Below are 13,979 nucleotides of genomic sequence, written 5' to 3'. Positions count from 1 at the left end.
GGCAAAGGCAACTGTATAGCAAAGGCTAATGTAAATAACTAAACAGTTGATTAATTGCTCCCAAACTGGGCTGGCACGTTTTTCACGTTTTAAGACTAAAGCTCATGTAATGTACATTAACATTAACAACTTTAATCTGTAAGTACATTTCAAATCAATTTTACAAATAAAAGCCTAGTCTACCCTATACGCGCGCGCACACGCATACAGTACACACAAACACACAGCGCCTCAGAAGAACCCTGGTTGCGGCTCATTCACTTTGCCCATTTTCAGTCAGATGATTTATTTATTTATTTATTTATTTATTTATTTATTTAATCCCTGGAGTACAGTTGGTGAAATAACAGTCTTTATCTTGTATACCATTACCATTTACATTGAAAGCTATACTTTTAATGTTAATGCCACATTAGCTTCATGCTGGAGCAGGAACTGATGTTTATCTGACAGAGTTGGTCCATTGCTCTACTCTCTTGCAAACTAGCAACAACAACAATAATCCTACTTAAAAGCATAAGGGGGTCATTTTATGTCAAATCAGATAGAAAGGTTATAATAAGCACTGTTGCTGAAGTCAGTGCATTGCCTTACTTCCTGTTCCGATAGCGTCAAATCGGTGGAGACATTTGACTTCTTGCAGCACTGTGCGGATCTGGCTGAATCTTACAATACAAACATGCATCACGTTCAGTCTTACTTAATGTCTACTTTCTCCCCCCTTTTTATGGCAGACATTTTAGCTCTGTTATCGTTTGACTTGCATGACAGGCTTAATTTTTTAAATTGTGTTTCAGGTGCAGATGGTCAAAATGACCGATCTTCCTCAGCACCTTCCACGGGACTGTCTCCCTGAACATTTAGGAGGAATACTGCCACTGGATGCTTGTGGCTTGAACAAACAGTTACTAGCAACCCAGAATGGAAAGTCTGACCCTGTGGATGAGCTGGTCAGCATCCCAGTGGATGGTGTCTCCATCCACACTGCTGGCCCAGAGGCCTTGAGACTTCAAGACCTGATGGCCCATGTGGGGTCGTTGCAGCGAGCTGGCATCCATGCAGAGTATGAGGAGATACGCAAGGAGCCCCCACCTGGCACTTTCCACTGTGCTCTGTAAGTATGTTACTTATGCCAGTGGATGTGTTGACAAGAACAAGCCCATGGATTTGATATGCATACATACTGATGAAAAAAAAACCCCACAATATTTACTTGGCTGCATAGTTACTTTGGTACTTATTACAGCATAGTAAGTCACTCTGGATAGAAGTGTTGTAACAACACATTATGTACTAACACTGTATTATGTAATAACTTGACAAAATGTAATACATTTTCAATTCATTATATAATAACTGCCGCATTTTGTAATAATCTGCCGCATTATGTAATAAACTGCTTGAACGCAATATGTAATAAATGTCACTGCATTATGTAATAAGTTATTACATATTGCGGTTGTTAATACAAAATGCGGGTGTTGCGAATTTTTTTTTAATAATATGGTGCATTATGTAATAACCAACCAAAATTGACAGCTGCATTGATAAGAACAGCATAACAATGTGTATTTGAATCAAAATTCATTGTAATCATAGGCGAGGAGTTGTGAAAGTGTTCAAATGTAGCTTTAAACAAACTAACTTTGTAAGTGTACAGACAGTTTATTAAAAAGATAGTTTAGAAACAGTACCGTTCGTTCACGTACGTATACAGGCTGGCATCATCTTGGGAAAACAGTCACGTGACAATTCAGCTCGCTTTGCTCCAGTCCAACGCTATGGTCCAACGTCGTGCAACGTAAGTGACTGTTTTCCAAAGATGATGCCACTAATGTCGGGGATTCACTGTTCACTGTGCTTTCTGTAGAGGCGTAGGCCTACAGAAAGACTAATAAACACATTTCTTATTCAATAGCACTATTGTTTTATTTCTTCATTCAGAGCTCATGACAGCCAGTCAGCCTTTGCGTAAAGAAGTAGTCTATAGCCTGATTTTGAACACTTTCACAACTCCTAGCTATATGATTACAATGAATTATGAGTAAAATACACATTGATTTGCTGTTCTTATCAATGAAGACGTCAATTTTGGTTGGTTATTAAATAATGCACCATATTATTACATTTTCATCCATTTTTTTTTTTTGCAACACCCGCATTTTGTAACAATAACATTGTACATATTGCATTCAGGCAGTTAATTACATAATGCCGCAGATTATTACAAAATGCGGCAGTTATTACATGCGTTGTTACAAGTGTCTACCAAATAAGTACAATATACAACCCCAATTCCAAAGACATTGTAAAGTGTTAATAAAAACAGAATGATTTTGCAGATTGATTTGTGATAATTTGCCAATCATGTAAACAAATTATAATTAATTGAAATATATAACATAGACATAATATGCTGAAAATTAAATTTTACTGAAGTGTATGAAGAATATAAGCTCACGTTTCAAAAAAATTGGAATGGCAGTATAAAAAGCTTGAAAAGTTTTCTTATTCTAAAAACACCTGGAGTGACATCTAGGTTAGTTGGCAACATGGATGGGTATGAAAGGAATATCCCTGAGAGGCAGTCTCTCAGAAGTAAAGATGGCGAGGTATGCACCACTCTGTGAAACACTGCATGGGCAAATGGTGCAACAATTTTAGTCAAATCAAGTGACCTTTACAGTATATAGTGCATTTCATACAAAGAGGTCGTTCAATGTGCTTTACATAAATACAAACAAACAGGAATAGCTAATAAAAGCATAAAAGGGCAATAGTCCAAGAATAGTTAAAAAAAAAAAGAAAACGAAAACATCAAACACACAAGGTAATAGTACATAAAACACAAAATGTACTGGTTTTGGAGCAATACTTGCTGCCATCCCGATTTCTTTTTCAGGAAATATTTCATTAAGATAATGCCAAACTGCATTGTGCATGTATTGCAATAGCATGACTCCATAGTAGCAGCTAAAATATTCTGTGTGCATCCCAGGCCTGTCACATTTGCTGCATCATTAAACTAAAAATATGACAAAGAATAAGCCGGCTGAAATACAGTAGGCAAGAATGGGACTACATTTCATTCTCAGAACACCAGCAATTGGTCTTCTCAGTTCCCAGTTGTTATAAATTAAGAGGTGATGCAACACAGTGGTAAACATACCCCTGTCCCAGTTTCTTTCAAATGTGTTGCTGGCATCAAATTCGAAATAATCATATTTCCAAAAACAAAAACATTGATTTGTTATCCCAACAATTTTTTAAATGAGTTTGTAGTTGCCAATTAATTGTTTTTTGAAGAATTGTCTTTTCTCATGAGTGATGTGTAATAAGTGCAAATATAACCAAGCCTGGGTTTTTTAACAGAGCCGCATACAATCAGGACAAGAATCGGTATGCAGATGTTCTTTGCTTAGACCAAACACGTGTTTGTCTCAAAGCCCGAAGAAATGAGGTATGTAGATCAAGCCTTTATTTCTGTTCAACTTGGAATTTGTGTTGAGTTGCTGTTGATAATTGCATTTCTGTATTTCTTCACTGTAGTGATAGCCCATGTATTTATGGATCATTCCATATCAATTCAAACAGACATGATCTCAGATTTCTGTCCAAAGTGTCTACTATGTTGTATTACTATCATCATAGCCATATATCTTATTCCTTTCTTTAGGTATGTCTTTTCAATCATGAAGAGACATGCCTAGAACATTGCAGCCAGAACCAGTGTTTCATGCGTAACACTTGAATTCCTCAATTGTTTTCTTTAAACCATATTTTTTCTGGAAATGGGCACACTGGGGTAGGCTTATCTGTAGATATCTAATATGTAATTGAAATTCCCAGTGATGAGGTGGCCGAGTGGTTAAGGCGATGGACTGCTAATCCATTGTGCTCTGCGCGCGTGGGTTCGAATCCCATCCTCGTCGGTTGCATTTGCGAAGGGGCAGCCATGGCCTACTGGTTAGGCCTTCGGGCTTGGAACCGAAGGGTTGCCGGTTCAATCCCCGACCAGTAGGAAGAAATGTGGGCAGGGGAAGTGGTTGAGCCCGGCTTTCCCATGCCCACATCCAAGGCTGAAGTGCCTTTGAGCAAGGCACCTAACCCCTCACTGCTCCCCGAGTGCCACTGTTGCAAGGCAGCTCACTGCTCCGGGTTAGTGTGTGCTTCACCTCACTGTGTGCGCATTGTGTGCTTCACCTCACTGTGTTCAAGGGATGGGATAAATGCAAGTCAACAGCATTGCACCAAAGTGCTTTACATAAAATAATAATAATAATAAATAAAATGACCCTTATAATAATAATAATAATTGGGGAAGAGGTGAAGGGGTCAGGGAGTGTTAAAAGCTAGGGAGAAGAGATAGGTCTTTAGGTTGGATTTAAAGCTACTGATAGTGGGGCAGGATTGGACATCATCAGGAAGGCTATTCCAGAGCTGGGGAGCATAGACAGAGAAAGCTCTGTCACCTTTAGATTGAAGGAAAGCAGAAGGAACAACAAATATTTAAAAGATCAGAGATATTGGGGTGCTAAGCCATTTAAAACTTTGTAGACAAAAAGCAGAATTTTCAAATTAATTCTGTGTTCCACAGGAAGCCAGTGCAGTGTAGCCAACACTGGTGATATGTGGTCACGTCTCTTAGATCCAGTTAACAATCTGGCTGCAGCAGTTTGGACCAGCTGGAGTCTATTAAGGGTGTATTTAGTTAGACCTACATACAATGAGTTGCAGTAATCAAGCCTTGAAGAAATAAATGCATTGATAAGAATTTCTAAATCACTGTAAGCGAGGAAAGACTTTGCTATCATTCTTAGCTGGAAAAAGCTTCCCTTGACAACACTTTTGACTTGCTTATTAAAAGTCAAAGAGGAGTTTAGGAAAACACCTACAGTGGGTCCCTGTTAAGTTTGGACGGGTTCCTTCAGGAATCACGATCCCCATTTTCTCGGCAGAAATGGCACAAACTGCAGTTGACACAAACAACCACAAGGTGTCACTTTGGTGCCACTACTATTTTTGATGCGACTTGACTTACTGCTTCCATGATGCAGTTTCCAAGTCAGTAGAACAATCAGAGAAAGCTGAGCCATTACCAAACATATATGATAATACAATAGCGTGAGTTTATATATCTTATAGGGGAGAGCCGGGACAGTTGAAACACTTTTTAATTAAACATAATTTACAAAGCGATCGTACCACACTGAAAGCTAATATTTGGTCACTAGTAAGCTACATCTGTCCTCTGTCAAATACAAATGCATTTTCAGCTTTGAACAAAACCGTTCAGGAATTATTACAGCAAAAGTGGGACGTGCGTTTTGTTTCATTCGTCCCTCCTGGTCGGGACAGTTGAAACAACATAAGGGGACGAATGAAACATACAGTTTAAGCCATAAACGTCCCACAATTTCAAAATGTTACTACATATCATGAATGGTACTCCCAAAAGGTGTTATTTTAGATAGATTGTTGCAGGGCTATACGTCTTCGTGCATGTCTGTTAACAATTCATTGCCATCATCGTGAAGCGTGTATGAAGCGGTTTTTGAAATATCATGTCCTGTGGATGATTCTGCCATGTTTATAGCTAGAATGGTAAGCTTTCCCATTTATATCATGTTTATATTGTTGAAAATGTCGTTTCACTAGGTTTTTACGTGGGTTAGGCCACTGCACATCCAAATAAGTAGGCTTAACGACCCATCGGCTGTCAGTCTCCATAGGATAACATGGGAAAACTCAACCCCCTACCTAGTGGGCCCAGATGTATTTTCATCTTCCTAAAACTGTTTTTCCATGTCTCACCTCCATAGATGATTGTTTAAACACAGATATTTGTGCATTTAATTAAAATACATGGAGGTACAGCCTGTTCGGGACGATTGAAACACTTGTTTCAATCGTCCCGACACAGACATATGACACTATAGCTTGTTTTGCTTTCCATGTAAACAAGCATGCGATATGAAAGTCTGGGATTGTGGAGAACACTAAATGGTCTACTGAATAAGCATTAAGTCGAACCTTTAAATGAAAAACACTGATGAATAATCGAAAAAATGTAACCGCTAATGAAGTTTACTTTTGCGCATCAAAACTCGTTTATCGCCTGTAACTCCGTGATAAAATGACATAGCAGGAAGATATTTGGCTGATAGAAGGAGGTTAACATGATCTATGTTTTGACCAAAGGACGTCTGTCTATCATCATTACACTCGGAGAAAACTGGATTGTTTCATTCTCCCAGCTCTCCCCTACCCTATTTGTCACGGTTACTTATAGATTTAGAGATTTATAGATTTATAGATAGTGAAACGATAAGCGCATAAGAGCATAAGAGACTTTCAGCGGGGGCACGGGAACTTAAATTGATCACGGTAGTTTAAGCTTACACTTGACAAAACATTGTAATATGAAAATGTAGATGCAATTGTTGTAAAATGGTGCAGCTCCTTTAAGAAAGCACCGTGTGCAGGGATGGAGAGAGAGAAAGCGAGAGGGGATAGGCCTATGTGTGTTAGAACTTAGCGTGTGGAAAAAGTACGTGCTGTTGAGACTGGAGCGAGTCATATTCAAAATAATGCAAAAAAAAGCAATTATCCTCATTCATTGCAACCAAAAGCATGCCTGCTTGCCGACGTTCAAACGAAAAATATATCAAAGCAACTTTTGCATTTGAATGTAGCACGAAAAAATGTTTAAACAGCTGGACAAATGGTTTAGCTAATTGATTATATAACCTGTACACCAGCAATTGTTGAACATTTACCTGTACAAGTACATTGACAGTAGCCCAGCCTAACAGCATGTTTTGTAGGCCTACTGTAGAAATTTCACTTAAATTGCAACCGCAACATGCCTGCTTGCCAACGTTCAAACGACAACGAAAAAGATAATAAAACAACAAGAGGGTTGAGTCTGAATGACACTGAGTTTTTAGACACTGAGTTTTTGTAGTTAAGAAATATTTTCGTATAAAAAAATGGTCATTCTTCAATCTCCTTCACTGACGCCTATGGAAAAGGCTTAACGTCCCAAAACAACGATCAATGATCATCAAATTTTTCTCTCACATTGCTCCTCAACCATCTATAAAAAAGTGTTTTTTCTTTTCTTTTTGAGCACATCCGAATCCCAGGACATAACGCAGTGGACCTTATAATAGGCTCGAGATATAATTCCAAAGGGGGCAGATAGGGGCCACTGCACTTAAAACTTAAAAAGATGAAGCTTTCCGAACTTTGAAATTGCGATCAGTGACTGGCATCGGGTGAACGAAGCTTTTCGAAGTTGAACAGGCTATTAAAAACTATTTGCGCACCTCCATGTCACAGGAGAGACTGGGCTCTCCCTTCTATGAAAAAGACGTTAGGCTACCTGCAAACTGGCCTATGATTTCATTGCTGAGTTTGCGGCAAAGCAAGAAAATGTTTTTTTTCCTGAGTCAGGATATGGCGAGTCAGTGTAATTTATTTGTCCAATGTTAGCCTATAGATACAGACCAGTACATCTTATCAATAGTTTGAATGTCGTGTGTGTTTCTGCTCATTGACAAATACCGTTCAGCACAATGATTCATGCCCAATTAATTCCCCCTGTTAAAGTGTTTGCCTTTGTTACACTATTTGGTTTCGTGATGTAGCCTAGCCTATGATAAACACCATATGGCCAAATATGTGACTCAGCTAATGTTATAAGCTATACAATTGAATTTCCCCTCTTAAAGGCAAGCTGGTGTAGCTTATTAGACTAGGCTACTATTAAAATACACAGACGGTAGCCTTGGCTATGTGTAAAGTAAGCTATCGCATGATTTCATGCACGTAAGTGAAAAGGGCCTTGCATCTCAAGTTCGCACAGGGCCTCGCATCCCCTTGCGACGGCCCTGCAGCTCCTCCTAAGACAGCGAGGAAAAGGTTAAAATACGCGATAAACCCGGGAAAAGTTGACAGGTTTGTTTCGGTCCCGGTGATTATTTGTGAAATTGTGCAAACGACAGCCTTTTCAGGGCATTTCAAGGAAGGAGTCGTAGCATGCAAGCTCCCAAATTGACCCAGTAGCCTAAGGCATCAATAAATTGTTGGGACTGGGGAGGGTCATGCGTTTTTTCTCAATCACTTTGGAGGGTCATAGAAAAAATTCTTGCTGGCGAGGGAGGGTCACGTCTTTTTTGACTAACGCTCCCAAAACTCCTCCGGTAGCCCCTTAATTAAATAAATAACGAACAGTCCCTAATTGATTAATAGCCTAGGCCTACACCAGCAATTGTTGAACATTGACCTGTACAGGACATTGACAGTAGCCCAGCCTAACAAGCAAATGTTGCAAAATACATCAAAAGACGCAATTAATCAGAAATAAATAATGTAATCTGCATCGCTTTATTTAACAAACTGCAAGCAACAAGAGCATTGAGTTCGCTGTAAGGCCAAACCCAAGAGCAAAGTCTATCTGTTAAGGCAGTCGATAGGCTATATAACAAGCTGTGTGCCTGGAAAGACGATAGATGACGGCTCTGGTCATCCCATGCCCTCCCCCCACTTCCTGTAGCCTACCATTATGAAGGCCTGTAGCCTAAAACGACTCGTTGCCTTTTTGTGACATTAAGCTTTTTCACGTTAAGCCCCCCTCCCCCATCCCCTTCTTTCACAAGCAGTGGGGGAGCGCGGGGCACAAAGTAACACTTTTTGGTAGACAAAGGAGGGTTCACCGCGCTTCTGTCGTTTGGCCACAATCCGTTGCAACCAGGCCAGGACTGATATTTTAGAGAGAAGGAGAGACGCCGGTGCAGCTCAGATGTCTTCTTAATTTTCTTTATTCTTTAGTAAAAGGTGCAGAACATTATTAAACTTTGACTAACATTTCGAGATGTCGATGTTTTTGACTAACGAACATCGAAACGTTAGTCAAAGTTTAATAATGTTCTGCACCTTTTACTAAAGAATAAAGAAAATTAAGAAGACATCTGAGCTGCACCGGCGTCTCTCCTTCTCTAACACTTTTTGGCTTTGGCTAAATATTTCTAAAATCATTTGAGTTTCACTAGTCACATGTTTTAACAAGCAACACTTGTTATTGAACTAATAACAGACGCGTGTCGAAAATTGACTTTATTTTCCATACGGAGAAATAACATATGCAGAGTCTAACCAAGGTCAATCGTGCCAAAAAAGCCCTCAAACCTGAAAACACATGAGGCAAAAGTGCAAAACATCACAAAACTAACTAAACTAACATGCATATTTTTGTATTGCAATCATTGTAGCCTACAGTTGTAACAGCGCGTAACAGTCGTTTTACTCCCCGGATGCGCTCATTATAAAGAACGTTTAACGTGTCCCAAAAACAGCTATCAATTAATCACCAAACTAAATAACCTAAATACCTACCTAAAAACCTAAATAAACAAGTATTGCCAGGAGCAACACCTTGCAAAAAATGATAACAATAGGCCTAGGCCTTTATATGGCTCTGCTCCTGCCTAGATTCGAACTCAGAACTGCCTGAAAGTTGCAGACCTGTTCTGGAAATACGTGCATTAACCCACTCGACCGTCAGACAACACTATCTGCTTCGAGTAGGCCTATTGGGTAGGACTGTAGCCTACACTGGTTGCTGTGGCACAGTCTTGAGTGACCGAATTCGTTTTTCTTTGTCATATGAATGCTGTCATTTTGTTAACATTACTGTTAAGGAAATGCTGTAGGCAAAGTCTATATTTCAACCTCGTTAGTGTAGTAAAAAAAATCAGAACTATTCACAAGGTTTCTGGGCAGCATATTTATGTTCTGTTAGCAAGCGAACTTCTCATGACTACCGACAAAGTAGCCTACTGCCAGCTGACGAAGCTCTCATTTTAAAACATTACTGAGAGACAGACACTGTACAATCAAGAAATCTTGCCACTGAATCCAAAACTATGTTTAACATTATGTACAAGGCTTAGGCTACAGTGGACTAGCATGTTGCAGGGGCTGCTAAAAACACAGAGAAACGCACTGAAAACTCTGCCAATCACAGCCCTTGCTGTCGAATTCGTCTGGTTCGACCGTGGAACTCCACAGCGGACTATGCTGCCTCCAAGCGGCTGCAGTTGTACTTACATTTCACCATTCACCATGATCGTGAATGAAGTGTCAATTTTTAACGGGGACCCACTGTAGGTTCTTAACAACACTGTGATGGTTAACAGATAGAGGGCCAAGAGCCTTGCTTACAATGTTGACCGTGTTTGGTGGTCCAAAGATGATTACTTCTGTAATATTGTCATTTAGCTGTAAAAAAATGTTAGCCATCCAATTCTTAATGTCATTGAGACAAAGAAAAAGGTTGCTCAATGAGCAGGAATTTTCAGGGGCCACAGGTATATAAAATTGGGTATCATCTGCGTAGCAGTGGCATTGAATATTCTATTGATTAAAAATGGAGCCCAGGGGAAGTATGTATAAAGAAAATAATAGAGGCCCTAAAATAGAACCCTGGGGGACACCCCACTTAATGGGAGCAGATGATGATAAGGCATTACCTAGATGCATTGAAAAAGATCTATCAGTTAGATAAGATCTGAACCAGTTTAACACAGTGCTTTGCAGACCATCTTCAACTCCCAGGCGTTTTAAAAGGATCTTGTGGTCGTTGGTGTCAAAAGCAGCACTAAGATCTAGAAGGACCAGGAGGGCACGAGCCAGAGTCAACGGAGAGCAGTAAATCATTATGGACCTTAAGTAAAGCAGACTGTGCTATGAAGTGGTCTAAAACCAGATTGAAACTTGTCAAGGATATTTGAGTTTAAATAGGAAGAGACCAGCGAGCGAACAACTTTTTCTAAGATCTTTGAGAGAAAAGGCAGTTTAGATATGGGCCTATAATTTTTCAAATCCAAGGGATCAAGGCTAGGCTTTTTCAGGAGAGGTTGCACAATAGTGTGTTTAAAACCAGAGGGAACTACACCATTTGCCAGAGAACTGTTAATGGTGCTCAAGACAAAAGTGCAAATGGCTACAAAAACTTCTTTGAAAAGGTGAGATGGATGAATATCAGAGTGGCAGGAAGAGGGCTTCATATGAGAGACCACATCTGACAGCTGTGCGGAAGAGACTGGTTGGAACTGTTGGAGGCGACCAATTACAGACTGATACAAAGCAGGATCAGAATTTGAGGGTGAGATATGAGACTTTATGTTGTCAATTTTGTCAATAAAGAAATTGAGAAACATCTCACAGGTTTCTGTTGTAGCAGGCAGAGAGGATATAGTGGAAGGAGGATTAATGATAGAACTAATTGTGTTAAACAACACTTAAGGTCTGTGAGCATTGATGCAATGCAAATGCAGAGACCAAATTCCTTGTAAACGCAAGTATACTTGGCTTATAAACCTGATTTACATTTACATTACATTTACATTACTGTCCTACTGACCTGTGATGCTGATCAATAGTCAAATTGGAGAAATTCATATTCATACCAGTTTCTCTCCTTTTATGCCCATAGCAGCCAATGACCCAGAGATATTCTTTGCAGCATGAGATGGTGCATTGTCATGCATAAAGATGATTTTGCTACGGAAGGCACGGTTCTTTTTTTGTACCATGGAAGAGTGTGGTCAGTCAGAAACTCTACATACTTTGCCGAGGTCATTTTCACACCGTCAGGGACCCTAAAGGGGCCTACCAGCGCTCTCCCCATGATTCCGGCCCAAAACATGACTCAGTCACCTCCTTGCTGACGTCTCAGCCTTGTTAGGACATGGTGGCTATTCACCAACCATCCATTACTCCATCCATCTGGACCATCTAGGGTTGCACGGCACTCATACGTAAACAAAACTGTTTGAAAATTAGTCTTCATGTATTTCTGAGCCCATTGCAACAGTTTCTGCTTGTGAGCAGTGTTGACTTAAGTTCACGGCTGATGAACTCACGTTTCTAAGCATAGCCTACTAAACACATAAGTTGAATTTGAATGCTGTGATAAGATCAGCTGTTTCCCACCTTGTCTGAACCTTTCCCACCTTGTCTACGATTCTGAGTTTTCTTTACCAACCGCTCTGTGTCTCTTCCTCGCTCGCAAGTGAAGAAAGCTCGACTCCGATTTTTTATATAGGAAGCGCCCCTATCGGTGAACCATATAATTACAATAAGGATCCTGTTACGTGGTAACCATGTGAAACGAACATTTTAATGACATTTAAAAATTGATCCGCGGGCCGCACTGAGTGAGGAGGAGGGCCGCATGCGGCCCGCGAGCCGCCAGTTGCCCATCCCTGATCCACACCAAACTGGTGCACAGTCATGTTGGAACAGGAAGGGGCCATCCCCAAACTGTTCCCACAAAGTTGGGAGCATGGAATTGTCCAAAATCTCTTGGTATTCAGAGTTCCTTACACTGGAACTAAGGGGTCAAGCCCAGCTCCTGAAAAACAACCCCACACCATAATCCCCCCTCGACCAAACTTCACACTTGGCACAATGCAGTCAGACATGTACGGCAGTTTGGTGTGGATGAAATGAACTGACCTCTGATGAGTCCTGACCTCAACCCTATAGAACACCTTTGGCCAATTGTGTTAGCACTTTGCTATCCAAAGGCAAGGCAAGTTCATTTATATGGCTCATTTCGTACACAGGGAAAAAATAAAATTGTTTTAATGAGTAACCTACATTCAAGCCAACATTCAGAGCTTCTACCTCTTGAAGAAAACAATGTACATTTACTGTATTTACATGTACTGTATCATCTTCCAGTTTCTTCAGTGTATTTCTTAATGAAATATACACTTGTGCAAAGTTTTGAAATTGATCACTTGAGAACAAAAATATTTTTATTTTTTTCAGATTTCTGAAGATTTATTTGAACTTATTGATGAACTTTCAAATAAATCAATAGGGCACCAATGAAGGGTAGGACAGTCATTTCAATGAGAGATTCTAAACTTTTATGAACCAACCTAGTGTCTAGCTATAGTTTACTGTAGTTAATTCACCCTACACCCTCAACAACAAAATTAGATATCTGACTGAAATGTTTGTATGATAGTGATGAAACGGTAGACAAAAAATGACCCAAATCTGAGACCATGCTGTTGAATCCAAGATCTCTGTGTTAAGTATAATTTCATATCAACTCATCTTATTTCTCACTGTTGGTATTTCCTAACAGAGATCAGACTACATCAATGCAAGCTTTATGGATGGATACAAACAGAAGAATGCTTATATTGGCACGCAAGGTGTGACCATTTCCTTTTTTTTAACTAGCTGGAAATTCATTCAAAATGTAATTTATTTGTGTGTCGTCTTTGTTGTAAGTCTTTAAGCTTGACTTACCCTCCATAAAATATAAAGCACATGACCATACACTTTTTATGACTAAAGAAGACATGAGGGAATTCTGAAGCAGGAGTCATTTTATTGCCTTTTACAGTGTTATACACAGCAATACAGTTTCTTATAACTTTTGTTTTAGGTCCCCTTGAGAGAACATATGGGGATTTCTGGAGGATGGTGTGGGAACAAAATGTTCTTGTCATTGTTATGACTACAAGGTAAGTACAAAAACTATAAAGCAAAGATCTGAGTTAAATATCTATGAGATGATAACATCTCAATACAGGGGCTCCAACCATGTTTTTTTAACCAAGAGCTTCTTTTACAGGTGTCATTCTGACACAATCTACCAGTCCATGAAGGTTGTAGCAATAAGTAACCTCCAGATGTAATAAAATGTAGGTTTTTTATTAAGGCACACACATCTTTACAGGTGAAATAGGGGGTGTTGAGTGCCTGTCACTTTAAGGTTAGGGAACCCTTGCAATTTTAACACCGTTAAAAGGATGCTGATATATGTGTGAATCATGCCATTCATAATGTTTTCTGCGTAGTTAGTTAAATGAAAGGTTCGTACTTCTCCTTTTGAGTCTTGGAAAACGCTTCCATTTACATCGGGATTTTGCAAACATTTAATGTCAGAG

General features: G+C 39.6%; 1 protein-coding gene across 2 annotated transcripts in view; it reads left to right on the top strand.

The window, feature by feature from the left end:
* ptpn9a (protein tyrosine phosphatase non-receptor type 9a) overlaps window positions 1–13,979 on the top strand; it is a 74,353-nt gene that overhangs the window by 42,588 nt on the left and 17,786 nt on the right. For both annotated transcript variants that reach the window (XM_076303223.1, XM_076303231.1), the window contains exons 7-10: window positions 798–1,114; window positions 3,373–3,460; window positions 13,169–13,238; window positions 13,475–13,553. In XM_076303223.1, the coding sequence (XP_076159338.1) occupies window positions 798–1,114; window positions 3,373–3,460; window positions 13,169–13,238; window positions 13,475–13,553 (554 nt within the window). The remainder of the gene's footprint in view (window positions 1–797; window positions 1,115–3,372; window positions 3,461–13,168; window positions 13,239–13,474; window positions 13,554–13,979) is intronic.

This window comes from Alosa pseudoharengus, unplaced genomic scaffold (assembly GCF_046254945.1).
Source record: "Alosa pseudoharengus isolate Yale_2024_CS ecotype anadromous, Long Island Sound unplaced genomic scaffold, YU_APseudo_1.1 YU_APseudo_1.1_scf_10, whole genome shotgun sequence".
Taxonomy (NCBI): domain Eukaryota; kingdom Metazoa; phylum Chordata; class Actinopteri; order Clupeiformes; family Clupeidae; genus Alosa; species Alosa pseudoharengus.
Note: the sequence above shows the minus strand (reverse complement) of the source record. Positions and strands in the feature narration are given on the sequence as shown.